The sequence below is a fragment of the Haliotis rufescens genome, unplaced genomic scaffold, assembly GCF_023055435.1.
Source record: "Haliotis rufescens isolate VD_foot unplaced genomic scaffold, xgHalRufe1.0.p SCAF_4, whole genome shotgun sequence".
In the NCBI taxonomy this organism is placed as follows: Eukaryota; Metazoa; Mollusca; class Gastropoda; order Lepetellida; family Haliotidae; genus Haliotis; species Haliotis rufescens.
Window position 1 is genome coordinate 44994319 of NW_025964112.1, and position 24694 is coordinate 45019012.

The window sequence follows — 24694 nt, forward strand, 5'->3', positions numbered from 1 at the left end:
TACATGAGGTGGCGGGTGAGGCTGGGGGTGTCAGAGGTTTTTGATGTACTGAATATATAGTGATCCTCCCACAATACATGTCACACACACACACACACACACACACACACACTGCGCTATACCCAGGGAACCAGGCTGAAGCATTATTTTGACAAAGCTCGGCATGTCAGAGCTTCGCACACCGTGTTTGAAAAATAAACGCTGAGTGGAGCTTGCAAAGGCGGACCAAGAGGGTTGGGTCGTGGTCCTTGGGTCGTTTGGCGAGTGTATCAGCTGATTATTCTGCACCGTTGAATAAGAATGACGTGATGAGGCATTTGCATGCCAATGTGCACTCCTTGATGTTAAGATATTGAGGTGCAGGACTCAAGGTACTGTGTATAAGTATGTATCATTTTGTCACTGTCCATATCCTATGCGGGATGATGATAGCGAGTCAAAGTGCACTGCCGTGAAGTAAACTGGTTCCACGGTTGGTTCGCGCAGCAAGTTTAGCTCTTTGAGCATAGTCGTTTTGGTAGACAAGAGCCCAGTCAGCCGGGATATACAATTAATTAAAGGGCCACACAATTGTCAAGATTCAGTGAAGTGTACATACATTACGTTGTCGGTTACATCACTTTGTATGATGTATATCACTGTAAAAATTATTAGTTGACAGAATTCCGTTGATGCTACATTCATGCTGTCTCACAGATGCAGACACAATTAAGGGATATGGGTGGGGTGGGGTGTCACAGAGTATCTGTTCCTGGAGTGAAATTGTTCCTTTCGACTCTTTTCTGCCAGTGGAATTATTACCTTGGAACCGTTTTAATGACGAAAATTTTCCATGAAGCAATTGCACTGGCAGTATTTGTTCCGGATGTAACTAACTCCATGTGTAGCTGACCATTGTTGACATGTGCCCTTAATCACAGGAGTCTGTATCTAAAAATAGACGCCCTCATGCCTTCGGCTCACGTGTGGAGATGGTCATGAATATGCATGAGGGCGTCTATTTTTAGATACGGAATCCTGTGCCTTAATTAGTACCCTGACCCATGAAGATCCGGGGTAGAATAGGTCTTCAGCAACCCATGCTCGACGTAAAAGGCGACTATGCTTGTCGTAAGAGGCGACTAACGGGATCGGGTGGTCTGACTTGCTGACTTGGTTCATGCATGTCATTGTATCCCAATTGCGTGGATCGATGCTCATGATATTAATCACTGGATTGTCTGGTCCAGACTGGATTATTTACAGACCGCCGTCATATAGCTGGAATATTGTTGAGTGCGGCTTTACACAACAAACAAACAACCAACCTTAGTACACATGTCAACAAGTCAAATGTCAGATCTTAAAAGATATGAGTTGTTGTTACCGTGCCTGGTGCTTGGCATTGAATGGATGAAACAAGTATAGGTCACTTGGAGACAATCTAATGTGTGAGTGGGATGTGCATGTTATACTGCAGCATGGTATCCCAGTGGACCAGTGCCAAAAAAACCTGACCTGAGTCTGGGCTAGCACACAAATGTACATGTGCGTTGCTATATGGGTGCTATGACCTTGAATCTGACGTTAAACCCCATTTCACCTCACTTGACTTGACTCAAAGCTGGAGTGTTCTGGTGCTGTGCAGTTGTGGCAGAGGAATAAAAGGTGGTTGGTGTGGAGATTAAGTTAATTGACATCTTGCATCTTATTTCTTCCAATATAGATATTATGGAACACAACACAATGTACATATAGATATAATCAATATGCATGAAATTCATGAGAAAAGTTCTATAACAAGGGTATTTTGTTATATATTTTGATACATAAACATTTGGAAGGCAAACATTTTATGAAATTCTGAGTTACAGAATGCCATGATCCTGGTCTCTTTTTTGGGTTTTGCTACCTTTAAAAAGAAAGTTGATGAATGTAAATGTGTAACAAATTCATGACAAAATATTTGGCATTCTTAATTACGTACAATAGACTATGATTACCGGTATAACAAACTCAAAGGGACCACTAATGTTACTTTGTTATAACGGTAGTTTGTTATAAGCATATATACAGTGAATGGATTGGACAAAGAACGGTTTGTTATCTCCGTCAGTTCGTCATAAGCATGTTTTTTCTTAACGTAGTTTTCTGTATGTTGTTTAGAGTGCTATATATTTTGTTTTGAAGTTGTAATTCATTTACATTCATCAAACTTTCTCTTTAATGGTAGCATACGCCAAACCTGAGACCAGCAGTTGACACTATTTAGGAGTGGCGCTCCTTGACTTGACAGGGCTTTTTGAGCCATTGAGTATTGTAAATCTGGAAGGTTTTGTGCTATGAAATTATTGCGAGTAACTGACAATAGCCTTAACAGCATCTGGAAAGTGTTGTTACTCCTTGTGGAGGAGATTACTAACGGTATAAGTGTTATTTTTTATGAGTAGGATTTTTGTTTGTTTGTTGTTTAATGCCACACTCAGCTATATTCCAGCTATATGACCTCCTGATTGTTGGCATATGTACATAGACATTACTTTTTAACTTTGTCACAGTGCCAGTGAGCAACTGTCGATGGATATTAGGCGCTTTACAAATCAATTATTATTATTATTATTATTATTATGATGGTGGTCTGTAAATAATCAAGTCTGGACCAGACAATCCAGTGATTGAGATCATGAGCATCGATCCACGCAGTTGGGATACGATGACATGCATCAACCAAGTCAGCAAGCCTGACCACCCGATCCTGTTAGCCGCCTCTTACGACACTTAGTCACTTTTTATGGCAAGTATGGGTTGCTGGAGATGTATTCTACCCTGGATCTTCATGTTTTTTCGTGTGTAGGAAACGGTGAGATAAAAAGCTTTTCTTGAAAGTATAGATGCCTGCGATGTTGTAGTTCACAAAGTAGGTTGGAGTGGCGTGTTCATCTAACTGTATTTGATTTTATTTATGTCGTTTTATGAGTGAGTGAGAATGGTTTTACCCCGCTTTTAGCAATATTCCAGCAATATCCTGGCAGAGGACACCAGAAATGGGCTTCACACATTGTACCCATGTCAGGAATCGAACCTGGGTCTTCGGCGTGACAAGCGATCACTTTAACCACAAGGCTACCCCACCGCCCCTTCGCATCAGGAAACTATTGCAAGTGTGTGTCACTCTCATTTTTTTTAATACTTTCCTACTCACAAAGTTTTGGATTTACAGTATTTACTCACAAATAATTTTTTAATTTGAAGTTAACACGATATACGGCTTTTCCATTTGAGAAGAGGTCGGTCACATGACCGCGAAATTGACGTTCATAAGTGTATGAACGACACAATTTGACGTTCATACGTTTTTTACGAGATCGTGTTCTTGAAATGACGTCAACACTGACGGACTACTTCCACATTCATGGGGAACCCCCTGGGAATACCCTAGCACGAATAAAATACATAAGTGTCCTTTCTGATCATTTAGAACCTTTATTCTTGGTCTCAGCGTTTCAGTATACAGTGAGAAAATATCAGAGAGCGTGACTGCATGATTGTTCACGAATATCCTCGCTGCGTCCTATCCTAATGAACAAACGAAGAAATGCATATCTTAACTATCGTAGTATCTGTTGTGCAATGGGGACTAGAACGATAGGCTAGCAGAAACCTATCAATCTTCTTCTGTAATGTTGCATCATCCCCTCTAGTTGATTCCATAGCTTGTTTGAAGGATTGAACAGCTCTCTCAGCAAGTCCGTTTGTAGCAGGATGATATGGAGCAGATAAGATGTGTTTTACACCATTACTTCTCAAGAATGTTTCAAACTCATTTGACACAAATTGTGGACCATTATCTGTAACAACTTGCAGTGGTAATCCATATTTCGCGAACAAACCTCTCATCACTTTCACTGTCAGCATCATCAGCAGTAGTTGAATTCATAACAATCACCTCTAACCATTTGGAATGAGAATCTACAACAATGAGGTACATGTGACCCATGAAAGGACCAGCAAAGTCCAAATGAATGCGACACCATGGTTTTGATGGCCATGACCAATGATGAACAGGAGCTTTTGTTGGATCATTTTGAAGATTCTGGCATGTAATACACATTCTTGCAGTACTTTCAATATCAGCATCTACTCCAGGCCACCACACATAACTTCTAGCAACTGATTTCATTTTCACCATTCCAAAATGACCACCATGTAACTCATTTGGAACACCGTTTCTGAGTTTAGAAGGAATCACTACTCTCATTCCCCATACAATGCATCCTAATTGAATGGAAAGCTCATATCTTCTTGAGTGAAATGGTTTCATTATTTTGTTCTCACTGTGATCTTTATCCCAACCGTTCATCACTGCCATGTACACTTGTGAAAGAACAGGATCTCACCTTGTCTCATTTCTCACATCACTTGCTGTAATAGGCAGATGTTCAAACTGACTTGCATAGAACAAATCTACATCATCACTCACACATTTTGTTGTATCAGGTAGAGGTAAACGAGACAACACATCAGCATTTGCATTGGCAGAGGAAGATTTGTACTGAATTTTGTAATCATATGCACTGAGAATCAATGCCCATCTCTGTAGACGAGCAGCAACTAATGATGGTACTGACCGTCCCTCACCAAACAGGGCAGTGAGAGGTTGATGATCTGTCACGAGTGTGAAATGCCTACCATACACATACTGATGAAATCTTTTCACACCAAATATAATTGCTAGGGCTTCTCTGTCAATTTGTGAATATCCCTCTTCAGCCTTGTTCAGTGTTCTTGAAGCAAATGCAATCGGTCGTTCAGTACCATCACTCATCACATGAGACAACACAGCACCCACGCCATAGGAGGATGCATCACATGCCAATGTTATTGGCAACAATGGATCATAATGACACAACACATCAGAACTTGCAATTTTTGCTTTAGACATTTTGAAAGATTTCTCACATTCAGTTGACCATAGCCATTTCTTGTCTTTCTGCAACAGTTCGTTTAACGGGTGAACGATTGTAGAAAGGTTCTGGATGAATCTGCCATAGTAGTTGACTCCACCGAGAAAGGAACGTAGTTGTGTCACATTTTCAGGTCTTGGAGCACTGATGATAGCTTTCACCTTATCTTCTGAAGTATGAAGTCCTTCTTTGTCAATAACATGACTGAGATATTTGACTGAGTCTACAAAGAATTTACACTTACTTTGTTTTACTCTCAAGCCGAATTGTTGTAATCTTGACAAAACTGCATCCAAGTTCTGTAAGTGTTCCTCATCATTTGAACCGGTCACTAGAATATCATCTTGATGACATAATACTTTCTGCAAACCTTGAAGAATTTGGTCCATAGTAGCTTGAAAAATTGCGGGAGCTGAAGCAATGCCGAAAGCAAGTCTTGTGTACCTGTAGAGTCCTTTTGGAGTATTGATGGTGAGTAGTTTCTGTGAGTCTTCATCCACCTCCATTTGTTGATAAGCATGAGCAAGATCAATCTTTGAGAATTTCTGACCTCCGGCAAGTTGAGCGAACATGTCTTCAATCTTGTTTTGTGGATACTGGTTCACATTTAAAGCTAGGTTTACAGTAGATTTGAAATCGCCGCATATTCTGACAGATTTGTCAGGTTTGACCACTGGAACTATTGGTGTAGCCCACTCAGAATGTTCTACTTTGATAATCACGCCATTTTTTTCCATTCTTGAAATTTCTTCATTCACTCTATCATGAAGTGCATAAGGAACAGGCCTAGCTTTCATGTATTTAGGAGACATGCCATCTTTCACTTCTAAATGGGCTTTGATTCCATTAATTGTACCCAGTCCATCAGAAAATACATCACAGTATTTCACAAACATTTCACTGAGTTGATCTTCACTTGACATTTTGTGACACATGTTGACATTATTTCCTAATGATTTCCAGTCAATATTTACGTATGGTAACCACGCCCTCCCCAGTAACGGAGGACCTTTTCCCTGCACGACATGTAGTGGTAACTGGTTTACTCTTTCACCATCACGAACGTCAACATGTATGATACCAAGATTTGTGACAAGCTCACCTGTGTATGTTCTCATTGGGATTGGCGATTCTTGTAAGCTGCATTCTGAAAAGTTCTGTCTGTAAACGCCTTCAGTAATGATAGAACTTCTTGAGCCAGTATCTAACTCCATCTTTAGATCACGTCCATTTACATTCACTGTCACCCATATGACATCTGCAGCACCGTGAATAGCGAGCAAATGATTTAGACAGTCACCTAAATCATCTAGAATGTCATCTTCATATTCATGGGTTGAACAAAGTTCTTCATTGATAGCATTTACACGAAAAGTTTGACGCCTACCGTTTCTGTTTACATTGCTGGAGCTAGCACTTCCTGTTTGACGAAACCCGGATGTTGAACTTTGACCTGACCTTTGACTCCATTTCTTCGCTTTGCATACCTCCTTAATATGGCCTTTCTTTTGACAGAATGAGCAAACTGTATCTTTGAAATTACAAGTATCAGCTAAATGCGAAGGCTTTCCACATCTATAACAATAACGTTCATACCTTGCATTAGATCTTCTGTTGTTGAAAGAAAACACCTCTGACTGTGATTGTTCGTTCGGTAATCCGTTGCGGCACAATTCTTCTGAATCTTTCGCAGCTAATTCCATTGAATTTGCAATTGAAACTGCACGTTCTAGTGTCAATTCTAATTCTGCAAGCAATTTTCTTTGAACATTTACACTTTTCAGTCCAAGAACTAATTGATCTCTTAAACGTTCATTCAGTGTAGCGCCGAAGTCACAAAATCTAGCCAGTCCTTTCAAAACAACAACATATTGTGAAACAGTTTCGTTTTCGGTCTGCATTCTCTTGTGAAATCTGTATCTTTCAGCAATAACACTTGGTCTAGGCATGTAATGATCACGTAAAACAGTGAATAATTGTTCAAAAGTACGTGTACGAGGCAAATCAGGAGAAAACCTCCCGATAGACTAACCCTGTGAGAACACAATGCGGAAACTGACAGTTTTGACAATTAAGTCATTGAATAAAGTATTCAGCAATGTGTAGCAGATATCATATATATATGAGTTTATCATTTGTGGTTGAAAGTTGTAACATTGTTAAATTTTAACTTTAGAAAATAGCTCATAGTCCTGTGTTCTGATTATTGTAAATGTATTGGTTAGAGAAGTAGAAAGTAATTTCTTTTAAGGGGGAGAAATGTTGTGCATGTTAGGTATGTTTACATTGTAAGTGCGCCAATGCGCACGTGCAGTGACGTCACTTTAGGCGTGACGTCATTATGTTGTTGTAACCTAGGCAGCTGTGTGAGGCAGCGTCAGTTCTACATTAAACAGTGATTGAGCCAACTACGGTTTTGTTATGTATTGAAGATTTGATGTTCCTCCAATGCTTTTACTCGTCGCTACTAATGTAAATGATGAAATTTTATCACTAAAATGTGCATAGTTAGATAAAATAAATGACATCTGATATAGAGAACACGAATAATCATAAAGGTTAGTGAGTGCATTTTGTCCCGTGATACCCCGAGGTTGCAAGCTATAATGTACGATGCACACATGGTGCAGCAGGAGGGTTAATCCTCAATCATTTCATTAATTGTACACAGTGAGTGAGTCATGTGAGATCACATTACAATAAACAGGTGCTTGCCTTTGTTGGAGGCAGAAACTGATATGTGTACCCTTGATTGAAAAATGATACAATGCCCAGCTGCTATGTCAAATTCCTCCCAAACTGAATTGTTGTTTATTAATACGTGTCTTTTAAGATGTATTTGATGAATAAAGTGCTGCGTTTTCATATATACTCACCGACTAAAGAAACGCCAACACCATATATGTTGGTATAATATGAAGAAATACTCATATACAAGAGATATGAGATTGATCGATGCACACATGAACATACTGTTATGTTGTGTGAACTAACGCTCATGAACACGTCACATGTGACGTCATAGATTCATGACTCGAGATGCACCATTTAACTCCTGTAGGATCAGTGTGTAAAGTTTGGAAATCATGTGCAACATATCGTGATAAGAAGAAAGTCACTGTGGTAACATTACTGATTGTTAGTTTTGCCATTTATTGGTACACAGTGGAAACATCTCTTCTTAATGTACATACTCCTCAAAATGTTTCTGGGGGCACGGGTGGCCCAGTCGTCTAAGGCGCCGGGATTCTCTGTGCAGACTTGCGTCCCTTGGGCACGCCAGAAACCTATGATTGTGGGTTCGAATCCCGGTCCGCCCGATTATGTTTCTAGGTTTGTCAGCACCATAACCGTGCTCGTGGGTTTCACCAAAGTGGTAAACGTTTGAGACCTGCATCACTTCAGGCTTTCCTCCCACATTAAGCTGACACGCCGTGATATAACTGGAATACTGTTAAAAGCGGCATTAAACCAAACTCACTCACTCACTCACTCACTCACTCACTCACTCACTCACTCACTCACTCAAAATGTTTCTATGTTTCGTGTTTTTTTGTTGGTGAGTCTAATTTTTGTTTTTGGTTGCATACAGTTTATATGCAGTGTACATTTACAAAGTTACATGTTTAATGAACTGCGGCAATATTCAGTCTTGAGACTCTGTCCAATCCAACTTTTTGCTGTGGTTCCGATAAGTTTTGGAATACACAGAACCAACTGCACACCACATGGCTACAGTAATAAAGTCAGCAATGAGACCTGCTGTCCCTGATATGTATTAAACAGTATGTTAGATGAGAAGCCGACCTGTACACATCAATAAAACATCACACTCATGATAATGATTAATGATCAGTTTTGGAATACACAGCTGTCTCCCATATGTATTAAACAGTATGTTAGATGAGAAGCCGACCTGTACACATCAATAAAACAACACACTCATGATAATGATTAATGATCAGTTTTGGAATACACAGCTGTCTCCCATATGTATTAAACAGTATGTTAGATGAGAAGCCGACCTGTACACATCAATAAAACAACACACTCATGATAATGATTAATGATCAGTTTTGGAATACACAGCTGTCTCCCATATGTATTAAACAGTATGTTAGATGAGAAGCCGACCTGTACACATCAATAAAACATCACACTCATGATAATGATTAATGATCAGTTTTGGAATACACAGCTGTCTCCCATATGTATTAAACAGTATGTTAGATGAGAAGCCGACCTGTACACATCAATAAAACATCACACTCATGATAATGATCAATGATCAGTTTTGGAATACACAGCTGTCTCCCATATGTATTAAACAGTATGTTAGATGAGAAGCCGACCTGTACACATCAATAAAACATCACACTCATGATAATGATTAATGATCAGTTTTGGAATACACAGCTGTCTCCCATATGTATTAAACAGTATGTTAGATGAGAAGCCGACCTGTACACATCAATAAAACAACACACTCATGATAATGATTAATGATCAGTTTTGGAATACACAGCTGTCTCCCATATGTATTAAACAGTATGTTAGATGAGAAGCCGACCTGTACACATCAATAAAACATCACACTCATGATAATGATTAATGATCAGTTTTGGAATACACAGCTGTCTCCCATATGTATTAAACAGTATGTTAGATGAGAAGCCGACCTGTACACATCAATAAAACATCACACTCATGATAATGATTAATGATCAGTTTTGGAATACACAGCTGTCTCCCATATGTATTAAACAGTATGTTAGATGAGAAGCCGACCTGTACACATCAATAAAACATCACACTCATGATAATGATTAATGATCAGTTTTGGAATACACAGCTGTCTCCCATATGTATTAAACAGTATGTTAGATGAGAAGCCGACCTGTACACATCAATAAAACAACACACTCATGATAATGATTAATGATCAGTTTTGGAATACACAGCTGTCTCCCATATGTATTAAACAGTATGTTAGATGAGAAGCCGACCTGTACACATCAATAAAACATCACACTCATGATAATGATTAATGATCAGTTTTGGAATACACAGCTGTCTCCCATATGTATTAAACAGTATGTTAGATGAGAAGCCGACCTGTACACATCAATAAAACATCACACTCATGATAATGATTAATGATCAGTTTTGGAATACACAGCTGTCTCCCATATGTATTAAACAGTATGTTAGATGAGAAGCCGACCTGTACACATCAATAAAACATCACACTCATGATAATGATTAATGATCAGTTTTGGAATACACAGCTGTCTCCCATATGTATTAAACAGTATGTTAGATGAGAAGCCGACCTGTACACATCAATAAAACATCACACTCATGATAATGATTAATGATCAGTTTTGGAATACACAGCTGTCTCCCATATGTATTAAACAGTATGTTAGATGAGAAGCCGACCTGTACACATCAATAAAACATCACACTCATGATAATGATTAATGATCAGTTTTGGAATACACAGCTGTCTCCCATATGTATTAAACAGTATGTTAGATGAGAAGCCGACCTGTACACATCAATAAAACATCACACTCATGATAATGATTAATGATCAGTTTTGGAATACACAGCTGTCTCCCATATGTATTAAACAGTATGTTAGATGAGAAGCCGACCTGTACACATCAATAAAACATCACACTCATGATAATGATTAATGATCAGTTTTGGAATACACAGCTGTCTCCCATATGTATTAAACAGTATGTTAGATGAGAAGCCGACCTTTACACATCAATAAAATATCACACCCATGATAATTATTAACAACAGTTAACGATTATAAACACCAAAATCACAAAAGAATTATAGCGATACTGATCATATAGACGAGATATTTTTTATGTTATTTATTGAAATTGTTTACAGTGAATATGTCTGACTTGGTTCTGAGTACTTTTTAAGTATAGTACAGTCACCATCACTCACCCTTGTTGTCAGTATAAAGATAGGGTCTTGACAGTTAGCTCAACGGGATCGGGTTGTCAGGCTCGCTGACTTGGTTTGATGCATGTCATTGTATCCCAGTTAGTAGTTAGATCGTGGAGTTAATTTTTCAACACACTGTTTCCTACTCATAAACATGATAAAGACTCATGAAGATCCGGGGTAGAACAGGTCTTCAGCAACCCATGCTTACTGTAAATAGTGACTATGCTTGTCATAAGACACAGACCCGTGATGATCCAGGGAAGAATAGGTCTTCAGCAACCCATGTTTGCTGTAAAAGGCTACTAACGAGATTGGGTGGTCAGGCTCGCTGACTTGGTTGAAGCATGTCATCACTCCCAATTGCGTGAATCGTTGCTTATGATATCAAGCACTGGATTTTCTGGTCCAGACTCAATTATTGACAGACCGCCGTCATATAGCTGGAATATTGCTGAGTGCAACGTTAAACACACAAACAAATCATAGTCAAGAATCATCAACATGGTCTGGTGAATAAAGGATCTGACCAGCCATGCACGTTACCCTACATGTACAATAAACTTGAACGCAAGATTAAACCCCATTTCACCTCACCTCTCAAGCAAGAGTACTGTAATTGGCTTGTGGCCTGTTAAAATTACAAAGGGCTTGCTGAAAAGTAAAGTAGATCGCTTGTCTGGCTAGTCAAAATTTACACCTCTTCTCAGTGCTTTAAATTGCTCGTGAGAATGTAATTCTGATGAGAAAATATTTTGGGGTGGTGAGGTCTTGTGAATGGTTCACTCAAAGAAAGATATATGTCGACCATCTTGGTAAAATGACAACAGGACACTATTTTTTAATGTTTGTACAACATCTTTTCCAGGTGATAGGTGTTCACTTAAACTTTAACTTCTAAGCTTTTGAGCTAACTAGCATTCACCTGTCAGGAACAGATTACATGTATAATCCCTCAGCCCTAATCCCCTTAATCCTCCTGTATTTCAGTTTTGAGGGGGGGGGGGGGGGGGGGGGGGGGGGTGTTATTGGAAACAACAAAAGGTACCCAAAATTATTATGAATATTAAAATTACTTTGCTTCAGACTGTTAAAAAAAGAAATTGCCTGTCCTAAAATTTACTTTGTTGCAAGGTGTTTTTCTTGAAAAACATATTCATGCTCATAGTTTAAAAGATATATCCGGATTTGTAGTTGCAGCTGAACAAAATCCCCCCCCACTGTTCCCCCCCTCTCCCCCCTCTTTCTGCCCCCCTTCCCCTTCTTTCTTCCCCCCCCGCCCCCCCTCCCCTGAAAATATCAAATGGTTGGTCCCAAACCGTAGATCTTTTACATTGGTTGAGCATGTTGAATACCAGCATTTTTTATTCTATGCCACCATTGATTACAGATGCCCTCTCATCCAGTCCACCGTGCCTGAATGTCAATCAGTACCTTATTTCCATTACCATGTTGAAGCAAAACCTCACTGTGAATAAAATTGTTAATAATTTATTGGTGTTCTTAATTGGAAACACAGCTATGACAACAAGGAGATGTCACATCGACCTGCCAGTATTGTCTTGACATTGGTTTCTAGCCAGCAATTCCCCTATTTGAACCAGTCTTAACTTGTAAAATCTCTAATCTCTGATTAATGTGTCTCGATTTACAGATTGTAGGGGAACATGTGCATATACGGTATTCAACGTAATAAGTGCCCAGGGTGCTCTGAAAATTATAAATAGGGGGCTCTTATTAGAATATAATTTTGGTGAGAAAAAAAAACAGAGTTGAAAGATTGTAAATTTTGTGGTTTATGCTGACAGCCTGATATGATACAAAAGATATATTTTCCAGAATTTATTTGTCCATTATTAAGGATGCATATAGCACACGAGTGCGTATTATACACCAATAAATAAGTCTTGTGTACATTGATCAATTGGAAGGGATGCTAACTGGGATTGTTCACTAGTCAACATATTAGCAAATATCGCTGTATCGCTTATTAACACGGGGCGCTTATTACGTTGAATCCAGTAATCTTTAAGTACCCACAGTTTGAGGACGTCAGGCCCAAGAAAGCATGACAAGTTATACATAACAGGGATTAGTGATGTAGTATATAAAGCCTGGAGGTATTGAGTTTGTTCAAAGATTAATGTTGTGTGGTCAAGCAAGGGTTAGTCAGACACAAAATTTGAATTTTTTTTATGTGTATTTGGTGCATGTAGACATTAATTTTAGGTTGCATTTTTCAATAATAGGTTGCATGTTTTATATAGCTAAATAGAGCCCTGACAATTGAGTTGGGTTAATTTCTTAAATTTTTCTCTAGGGTCTAGGAGACAGATGGGTATGAGTACTGATGTGGCTTTTATGTCAAATATGGTATTCTCTACTTTGTGGTGTGTGTGTTTGCTCGATGTGGTTTTATTGTGAATTCTACCATGAATTTGGAATTTACTCGATTCTGATTGGTCAATCAGAGGCTATTAAATCACAATAAACCCCCTCTAATTGAAACAGCTGATTTGACGGCCGCATCACCGCGGAAGCTAATATTCACAGAATAGTACTATTTTCAGTCTTTGTCGGTAGGCATATTTAAATAAATATATCTACAATTAAAGTTTACAAAATGCACAGATGCGGTTGCTACAATATTCAAAGGATGTGTGGCAATACATTTCGTGCAGAAAAACACGACAGAAATCAACAAAGGGAATGTATTTACGTTTTGGAGACAATAGAGAGCTTGGACTTTTGGTGCTTTTCTATATACGACTTTGACGTCATATCTTTTGCGTCACAATGAGCGATATGACGTCATAATGGTGACGTGCGATGTAGAGCGAAAGCTTTGCAACCCTTGCTTTGTTTTCTTTAGGGATGCCCACCTCATGTTAGCTAACCAAGTTGCCGTGCTTATATGCTTTCAATGCCTGTCATATGTTCGAGTGAAGTATTACGGTGTAAACAAAATGCTTGAGTATATACAGCACCATATTTAGTTCGGTGATTCCATAATTAAGATCGATAACCCACTCAAAACACTGAACTCAACCCATGCCGCTTCACTCAGTATATTTGCTAACACCAAAGAGTTCGCATTTTATTTAGTCATGGTAGAATGGAGATAAACATACTGTGTTTTCAATGTTGAGCTAGGTTACCTGTAGATTTAACCCTGCTAAATTGAATTTGGAACCGAACGCGCAGCTCTACATTGAAAACACAGTATGTTTATCTCCTAAATCTGCATGTCTGAACTGTGATGTAAATGTTGTCATTACAGAGGTCATACTATAGGAAAATATGTAACTTCCATCACCCCATCACAATCAGACACATAAATAGACTGATAAATAATCAGTCTATTTTTGCAGGGATTTATCTAGAATTCAAAACTAAGTGCCCCTGGCAAGCAAATTCAGAAAAAAACCTTCATTTTGTTTAAAATTGGGATTTTTTAAAGGTCTTATTTTCCCAAATTCTGAGGTATTTCAACATTGCATTCCATACAATATTGTATTATGAAGTATTAAACTGCTTCCTCAATATTGGTCCTGTTATCTGTAAAATACAAGTCACCGAAAAAATCCTTAACATTAATTATAACTATATCAACAGGAATTGGGAATTTTTAGATTCCAATATGGGAATTTTTACTGACATTTGCTGCAGGCCTAGGTAAATCTGTGTCTGATTGAAACAAGCCTGATTCAAGGTCATTGGCTTAATGGTGTAGGGCCTATTGAATGACCAACATAATTATGTCCATGGGTGCTGTTGTACAAAACAATCTTAGCGCTAAGGTTACCTTATATATAAGTTTTAACCTCAAAACCTTTAACTAAGGACGACTCCCTGTTGCATGAAACAACTTTACGCTAAGGTAGCTTTAGTTAAGCTGAAAATTAAAGGTTGGTCCGACCCAACCTTTGTGTGGCTGAGGTTGATACTTCATTAAATTTCAACATGGCTACTTTCTTGTTGATGTGTGAGGAAATTGAGAGAAGTTTGAGGAAACCACTTGTTTTCTGAGATCGCACCATGCAGCTTGAGACACGGACAGACTGGGAACTAATATCGCGTTATCGACACAAACACGAAGCTATTTTTGTCTGGTAGACAAAGTTCGTCCTATGGTCGAAAGACCAACATAGCATTCGTATGCTATGACAGTAGTAAAGGTCGTTTTGCACAAAGGCACCCTGGAGATTCTGGTGAAATGAAGTCCCTATCAACCTATGCTGGCCATAATGGATCGGGGGGAGGGAAGGTGTGTGTGGGATGATGATAATGAAAATATTTAGGAGCTGTGTTTAGTTTTACATTAGCATATTGATCCTGGCAATGGTTGCGTGAAAAGTTATCGAGTTGTAATGAATGCTAGCAGGCTTACTGTGTCAAGACAAACATGGTTGGGTTTGTTGAACAACTGACCTCAATCGCCATAATTTGATCGGCAGAGGCTTACCAGAAACCGTGGATCATGGGCTCAAATTCCAGTTGGCCCTGATTATGTTTCCAGGTGTGTCACCACCCTACATCTTCTTGTGGTTATCAACAAAAAGGTTAACGGCTAGGAGCTGCTTTGGGCTTTCCGTGCACATCAAGCCAACACTCACTCACTCACTCACTCACTCACTCACTCACTCACTCACTCACTCACTCACTCACTCACTCACTCACTCACTCACTCACTCACTCACTCACTCACTCACTATAATTTGTCTTTCTTCCTCTCAGCTGAGTCTTTGGAACTGGAAACAATGACAGTCAACATCAGAAGACTATGGCCCAAAGGTGAGACGATCGTTACCTACCCGTCTTCATATGTATGTAGGTCAGTGGGTTTGTGAACCTGTGGAGATCCAGGTTAGAATTGGTCTTCAGCAACCCATGCTTGTCGAAAGAGGCGGCTCACTCACTTGTTATCCCCCGGGCATATAATGCGGGGGGATATAGCGATCTGTCTGTCCGTCTGTCCGTCCGTCCGTCTGTCCATCTGTATTCATTTCCTTTTCCGGGGCAGAACTCGAAAACCATTCAGTGTATTTGATCGAAACTTGGCAAATCTATCAGTCACATACTGAAGTGGTGCCTTTTGCTATTTAGGAATTTTAGAATTTTTTATTTTTTATGTTTCCATGGCAACAAGTTGGACTTTGGTTCTATAAGGGTGGTGTTCATTTCCGGAACATAACTCAAAACCCATTCAATACTTTCTAACAAAACTTTGCATGTCTATCAGACTCATGCTGAACTGGTGACTTTTGCTATTTAGGAATTTTATAAATTTTTATTTTTTACGTTTCCATGGCAACAAGTTGGACCTAGGTTCTATAAGGGTGGTGTTCGTTTCCGGAGTGTAACTCAAAAAACATTAAATACTTTCTTATAAAGCTTTGCATGTCTACCAGGCACATACTGAACTGGTGCCATTTACTATTTAGGAATTTTATAAATTTTTATTTTTTACGTTTCCATGGCAACAAGTTGGATTTAAGTTTAAATATAGGGTGGGTTCACTTATGGAGTATAACAAATAAACTGTTAAATAATTCCTTGCCAAACATTGCATGTCTATATATAAAGCACATACTGAACTGGTGCCATTTGATATTAAGGAGTTTTAGAAATGTTTATTTTAGAATTTCCATGCAGCTTTTTTGACATGGGCTAAGAGAAATGTTGGGACAGTTACCTGGTTTGGGACCATAACATGTTAAAATGGGCGGAGGATATAGATGACTTCATTGACTATACGCTTGTTTAGTTATTGTTTCTTGTAATTTTTCATTTGTTTGCATAAAAGACCCACAGAAACACACATGTTTTACTTTCCATTTCATATGGATGCGACCATGGTGGATCTTTTATTGGTAAACAATGTATGTTTCTTCAAGAACATTCAACTCTTGACTCATTACATACAGAATTGCACATTTACTTGTGGTTACTTTGCAGACAGCTACAGGGGGGATATGTCATCTTTCTGATGCCTCTTGTTTGTTGCATGTCATCGTATCCAAATTGTGTAGATTGATGCTCACGATGTCACTGGATTTTTTAGCCCAGACCCGATCAGACCTCCGTCATGTAGCTTGAATATTGCTGAGTGCAGTGTGCAATAAACAGCAAACAAATAGTGAGTCAGTTCCCTGGCATTCCCTGCATGGTTTATAGGATATATACATCGTGTAAGAAATGAGGAAGCCCTTTAAATCCTAGTGGAAAATATCTGACGTCTTCACATGAATGAAAAATAAAACTTTGTGCCTTTCAACACTTACATGTTTGGGTTTCGTAACAATTCTAAATGTAAAGGCAGAAATATGTCATAAAGTCTTATTTTGGAGGACTCTGTCAAACTTTGATACTTGATTGTGCCAGAAGTCCAAACCTTGCGAGAGAAAAGACAAAAGGCTACTTGTAAGTGAGTGAGTTGGGTTTAATGCCGCTTTTAACAGTATTCCAGTTATATTACGGCGTGTCAGCTTAATGTGGGAGGAAAGCCCGAAGGGATGCAGGTCTCAGATGTTTACCACTTAGATGAAACCCACGAGCACGGGTATGGTGCATGCTGACAAAGCTAGAAACATAATCGGGGCGAACGGGATTCGAACCCACAATCATAGGTTTCTGGTGTGCACAAGGGACACAACTCTGCACAGCTAATCGCGGCGCCTTAGACAACTCAGCCATTTCAACATAGTATAATTTTTATTCCAGGATTTCAGTTTTTTTATGCAGATTTAAAATTTGAAATTTAGCCCTAAATTGTCCTTTTGCCCCGAAATTAAGTGATATGTTCATTTTCAAAAGAAAGCACAATTCACAACGTTAATTGTTGCTTTCTTTTGAAAATGAAAATATCACTTAATTTCATTCGTACCATTGTTTCTGAATGATACTGAAAAATGTATTGAGATATGGCATTTTACCGAATAATCGATCCTCCATTGCTATGATGATAATAGATTTGATGATTGCTATATAGTTGATGTTTGTTCTACTTGCAGTGTATAAGATTGGATGGGTGAAATGCTTGTTTGTGGTGGGAGTCGTCTTAATAGTATTCTTCTTGTTGCAAAAGAAAGGTATGTAATATTCAGATAATTCGCTACATTTGTTGTATGGCTTTGTATTGGCAAATATATTGTATTGCAATATATTAAGGTGCTGGTATCTGTATTGCGATACGTATTGCAATATATTGCGAGCTAAAGTGTTTGACAGTGATTGACACTGATTGCACATACAGATCTTATGATGTCATGTCAGCATCGCTGCATGGTTAGTCGCCGCCAGTTTGTAGTCATGGATACAGGGGAGATAACAACATGAGATGAAAATCACTTCTGCATTTCCACGTTTTGGAAATCAATTTTGAAGGGAAACGTCATTTGTGAATGAATATATAGATATAGGTTCAACAATGCAAATAATAATTACCACAGAAAAAATATTGAACTATGTTCGTTTGAAAAGCATAATACTTTTGCAATAGTGAAAATAGACCGAATAACCCCTGATGCCAAGGATTAGAAGAAGGTCATAGTTTTTAGGCAACACATAATATGTAGGGATAGAAATGTTTTTGTTTTCAAGTGTGCCATGGGGCACACATTGAGACGTTCAGATGTGCCTCATGAATGGGTCTTAAGTGCAGATATTGAGCTGTTCTTCTTATTGATTTGCTAATTTTGTTTTACACCACTTTAAGCACACAGACCCGTGATGATCCAGGATAGAATAGGTCTTCAGCAACCTATGCTTGCCGTAAAAGGCGACTATGCTTGTCGTAAGAGGCGACTAACGGGATCGGGTGGTCAGGCTCACCGTCTTGGTTGATGCATGTCATCGTATCCCAATTGCGTGGATCGATGCTCATGATGTCAGTCACTGGAATGTCTGGTCCAGACTCGATTATTTACAGACTGCCGTCATATAGCTGGAGTATTGCTGAGTGCGGCGTTAAACAACAAACAAATAAACAAAATTCAGCACTTGTTCAGCCATACAATGATGGCTACAAAGAAAGGAATTCACACACTATACTCATGTGACCAGTAAAGTGGAAGTACTTTTAACAAAGTGATTATGTCAATAATTATACAAAACTATAACTATTTCTTTGACCTTTGCAGAAGAAGGCCACTCGAACCAAGGGCATGCCCGTTATTCCTGGGGCTCTGTGCACAAAGTTAAAGGTAATTTTCGTGTGTGTTTTTTCACCAAGTATGACACCAGTCTAAAGAGGAAAAAGAAAAACGGTGCCCAGTGTGTTCCCCTTACTGTCCGGAAGGTGTCCATCCTCTCTTGCATCACTTGGGCACACCAGAAACCTGTGAATGGGTTCCGATCTTAGTGAGTGAGTGAGTGAGGGAGTTGGGTTTTACGCCGCTTTTAACAGTATTCCAGTTATATCGCGGCGTGTCAGCTTAATGTGGGAGGAAAGCCCGGAGTGATGCAGGTCTCAGACGTTTACCACTTCGGTGAAACCCACGAGCACGGGTATGGTGCTGACAAACCTAGAAACATAATCGGAGCGAACAGGGATTCGAACCCACAATCATAGGTTTCTGGCGTGCCCAAGGGACGCAACTCTGCACAGCGAATCGCGGCGCCTTAGACGACTGGGCCAATCTTAGTGTGCCTTGATTATGTTTCTAGGTTTGTCAGCATCATACCTCGGCTTGTGGGTTTCACCAAAGTGGTAAACGTCTGAGACCTGCATCACTTCGGGCTTTCCTCCCACATCAAGCTGCCGTGATATAACTGTAATACTGTTCAAAGCGGCATTCAGCCCAACTCAATCACTCACACTCTCATTATCAATTTAGATTGCATCAGTTTCCAGAATTTGCTAATTTTTATTTAACGCTTCTCAAAGCTTTGCATTGGGCTATTAGGATTCTTCACCTCAAACTGGCTCATGTTGTAGCGGTCTCCTCATCTCCTCCAGGCCACGCCCGTTTTTCCTGGGGTTCTGCGGACAAAGTTAAAGGTATATTCTGTGTGAAACTGTAACCCTGGTAACCACACTGCACAGTAGCGAGTAGAAGTTATCATGAAAAAAATGTTTTTTGTTTTTTTTTACTTCTTAATACCTGTATTACATCCATTATAACAAATTAAGAATTATATTAAATAACATTTTTTATGGAATTGTTAATTTATTTTTTTAGCTACAAATACATTAGATTAATTTATTTATTATTTTTTTATTATATATTTTTTTCACATGATAATGAGCGATAGAAACAATTTTAGCCTACTAGTCCTTATAATGATAACATATAGCAAAACCCTTAAAAAGGGCCAGTCTCTACCAGTCCTTAGGATACCTCAACTATTGGGGCAGTTTGGCAAGGACTATAGGACTAGTGCCAATTTCTAACACTGGGTAATGGCTGTTTAGATAATTTGATATTTTAACCCATCTGTAACCATGGTAATAGATCATTTCCCATTGCACGCCACACTTTGATTTTCTGAGCATTTCCCACTTCACTACTGCTGCCACCACAGTGCAATAACTGAACTACCGTATTCAACATAATAAGCGCCCAGGCTCTCTCAAAATTAGAAATTGGGGGCTGTTATTAGAATATTATTTTGGTTGAAAGTTGAAAGATCATAAATTTTGTGGTTTATGCTGACAGCCTGAAATGCTTATATACGACAGATATATTTTTCCAGAATTTATTTTCCCATAATTAAGGATGCATATAACACACATATTATACATGAATGAATATGTGTACATTGATCAATTGGAAGGGGTGCTAATTGGGATTGTTCAAAGCCAATATATAAGCAAATATCACCGTGGGCGCTTATTGGAGCGGGGCGCTTATTACGTTGAATACGGTATGTATTAAAGACCTGCTTTTGTACAATCCACACGTGTTCCACTTGTTCCATCGTAATTGCCTACCTTGAACCAGCCAAACATTGCAAATGGTCTGCCTAATATGAATATTTACATGACACTCAGATATTGGGCAGATAGTGATGGGCCAGATACAACAAAGAGAGACAGCCGTTGTCCAGCTTGTATTGATGGTTTTCAATTGATTGCAGTGAGTTAAATATAGAAGTCTACAAAATTGAATCTGTGACCCGTTTCGGGCTTCAATGCTAAACTTCTAGAGAGTTCACTTCCCGTGAGACTTTTCTCTATCCTTGACCCGTGAAGATCCGGGGTAGAATAGGTCTTCAGCAATTCATTCTTGTCATAAAAGGCGACTGTGCTTGTCTTAAGAGGCGACTAACGGGGCAGGTGGTCAGGCTTGCCAACTTTGTTGCATGTCATCGTATTCCAATTGTGTGGATCAATTCTCATGATGTCAATCACTGGATTGTCTGGTCCAGACTCGATTATTAAAGCTGGAATGTTGCTGAGTGCGGCGTTAAACAACAAACAAACAAAAACCTTTCTCCATCCAATCAGGAGACATGTGGACCAGTTGTATTGCACTAGGGAGTTCATATGGCCTCAAGTAAATTTACGTTGTCAAAATATTTGTCACTATAAGCTGCAGTTTTTTAAATGAGGGACTGAAGTGTTAAGTCAGGGCCTGCAGCTTCTAAAATCTGTTGGTTCTGATGGCAGCCTGGCAGTATTTTACAATTTTATGTTTCAAACACTGCTTCCAGTAAGGCTTTTTGTCCCCCGCCGTGCGATAGCACGAAGCGGGGGACATAGTATTCACGACGTCTTTCCGTCTGAACAAACTGTTGGCGTGATATTTCATTCATATTTGGCACCAACGTGTCTATGGAGGATGTACAGACGCCAGTCGATTTTGGTGACCTTGACGTCATTTTCAAGGTCATAATGAGAATTTTAAGATTTGGACTTTGTAATTGTTGTTTGGGCGGTATCTCATGAACCAGTAAGTACATTTCATTCATATTTAGCACTAAAGTGTATATGGAGGATGTGCAGACGTCAGTTGATTGTGGTGACCTTGACATCATTTTCAAGGTCATTACAAGAATTTTAAGATTTGGACTTTGTATTCATTGTTGGCGCAACATCTCATGAACCAGTTAGTACATTTCATTCATATTTTGCACCAAGGTGTATATGGAGGATGTCCAGATGCCAGTTGATTTTGGTGACCTTGACATCATTTTCAATGTGCGATATCTCAAGAACCAGGGGGTCAATTCATTCAGACCTGTTAATGAAGAATTGCAAGCTAGAAGATGAAATCCTCCACACCACACTATAGAATGGTTTTCAATCTTGACACATATATTTTAGTTGTGACCTCTCTGTGGATCAGTTTTGCTAATTGTTCGTTTTATCAAATGAGAGAACTGAATTTGGTGCGTTCAAATATATTCATGTATATCTCTAAGTGAAAATATGGTAATTTATACAAAGTAGTTCATGAAGTTACAATTTGTCATAAAGTCAATGTCTTTACAGCTTTCTATTAAGAATCCAGGTAAGAATACAGGTCCCCAGCAACCTGTGCTTGTTGTCAGTGACTTGGTTGATTGCATGTCATCGTATCCCAATTACGTGGATTGATGCTCATTAGATCGATCACTAGATTATCTGGCCCAGACTGAATCCTTTACAGACCGCTGTCCTATAGCTGGAATGTTGCTGAGTTGGGCATTAAACAACAAATTTAGTAATTCACAGTGTTTTCATTTCTTATTTTTCAGTTCATGCAGAGGACAGTGTCGCTCAAGGACTACATAAAAAAATTCGTATTTTGTGTTTGGTAATGACCTTGAAAGAGCATGAAGAATCGCGAGCTCTTGCCGTCAACCAGACCTGGGGACAGAGATGTACCAAGCTACTATTCGTCACCTCGGACATCATGGCGGATCTTCCATCATTGGTCTTAAATGTTCAAGATGGTAGAGACCATTTGACTGCCAAAACTATGGCCATGTTCAAATTTGCTTTCAAACATTATTTGGACCAGTTTGACTGGTTTCTTAAAGCAGATGATGACGCGTTTTTCGTAATGGAGAATTTGCGATATTTATTGTCATTCCATGACCCATCAAATAAAGTTTATGTGGGACATCACTTCAAGAGATATGTCGACAGTGGATATATGAGTGGGGGAGCAGGTTATGCAATAAATAAAGCCGCCTTGAGACATTTCGGCCAAAATTCAAATTTATGTGTAACTGATGGTTGGGGGGAAGATATTGACTTCGGAAGGTGCATGGAGGCAATAGGGGTACAGTGTTACCAGACCAAAGACATCCTCGGGAGAAACAGCTTCCATGGCCTCGGCTTCGACGAGACAATGTACTGGTTTGATAATATCAAGCTCCACGCCGTCCAAGTAAAAGAACCAATACATATTGTGAGTGCTCCGACCACAGTGTTGTGTGTCTGGCAGATTGGCCATTTTTGTTATGAGTGAGTGAGTGAGTTGGGTTTAACGCCACTTTTAACATTATTCCAGTTATATTACAGCGTTATGTGGGAGGAAAGCCCGAAGTGATGCTGGTCTCAGATGTTTACCACTTCGGTGAAACCCATGAGCACGGGTATGGTGCTGACAACCTAGAAACATAATCGGGGTGAACCGGGATTCGAACCCACAAACATAGGTTTCTGGTGTGCCCAAGTGATGCAACACTGCACTACGAATCGCGGTGCCTTAGATGACTGGGCCACTCGTGCCGCCATTTTTGTCATGAAAAAATTGATTTGATTCAAAACTGATTGATATATTATTTTCATGGTTAGTTTATGACAAAAAGTCTACTTTCTGCTTTACCGTAATGAATCCACAATTTTATTTTGGCATCCTGCTTTGAAAGATTACTCTGTAAACCAAATGATACAAAAGAGAGCCTGCAAGTAAATATTTTGAATAACACTTTTTCTTTTCTGCCCAGGGTCCATCCTGTTGCAGCCAACTCTCCGTCAGCTTCCACTACATCTCGCCACAACAGATGTATCAGTTTGAGTTCCTGCTGTACCGCATGGCCGTGTATGGGAGACACACCCCTGACCACATGTTTGAAGACTTCTTCCCAGCAGCCACAATACCAGAGGGACATTACACAGAAGACCCCATTCCTCGCTTTTCTTGAACCATTTGTAAAATGCATTACAGAAGTAACGACCTAAAGAGCATATACCACTCACCATTGGCTAGGGACCAAATCGTCTTCTTTTCTTTCAAGTATTGTCCTTAGCAAATGTTGAATAGTATATATGGTATTAAGCTACATCAGTGAGTGAGTGAGTGAGTGAGTATTGTTTTACGCCGCTTTTAGCAATATTCCAGCAATATCATGATGGGGGACACCAGAAAGGGGCTTCACACATGGTTCCCATGTGGGGAATCAAACCCGGGCCTTTGGCGTGACAAGAAACGCTTTAACCACCAGGCTACCTGACCGCCCCTTAAGCTACCTCAACATGTCTGAGAAAATGGTGTGGCATTTATCCTTTTATATGCAGTCATGATCTCGGTTTAATACTAACACAACTTTTGGAAACTAGTGCCGACAGACATCCTTTTCGGTACACTTAGTAACAATCTGTGATTAGTTTCCAACTTTTCCCCAACTGTTAAACATAAATTTTGGACCTAAAAAAGGGAAAAAGGGTCCATTTATAGCTTGTATATATGTATTGCTTTAACGATAGGTAGGTTGTATCAATATAATGATGCCCGTGAAGATCGGGGGTAGAATAGGTCTTCATCAACCTATACTTGCCGTAAAATGCGACCATGCTTGTCGTAAGAGGCGACTTAAAGGGATCGGGGGGTTAGGCTCGCTGA

General features: G+C 39.3%; 1 protein-coding gene across 4 annotated transcripts; it reads left to right on the forward strand.

Moving 5' to 3' along the window:
* Positions 1-222: 222 nt before the first annotated feature.
* On the forward strand, positions 223-24694 carry LOC124152246 (glycoprotein-N-acetylgalactosamine 3-beta-galactosyltransferase 1-like). 4 transcript variants are annotated; one of them, XM_046525119.2, is made up of 7 exons: positions 223-371; positions 15654-15710; positions 17930-18007; positions 19058-19120; positions 19855-19917; positions 22599-23257; positions 23799-24694. In XM_046525119.2, exons 2-7 carry the CDS (start codon positions 15677-15679, stop codon positions 23994-23996), a joined length of 1095 nt encoding a protein of 364 aa, XP_046381075.2. In that variant the 5' UTR covers positions 223-371; positions 15654-15676; the 3' UTR covers positions 23997-24694. The 4 variants fall into 4 exon arrangements, with proteins under 4 accessions (XP_046381075.2, XP_046381088.2, XP_046381096.2 ...); XM_046525132.2 differs by having other exon boundaries at positions 19876-19917; XM_046525125.2 differs by having other exon boundaries at positions 232-384.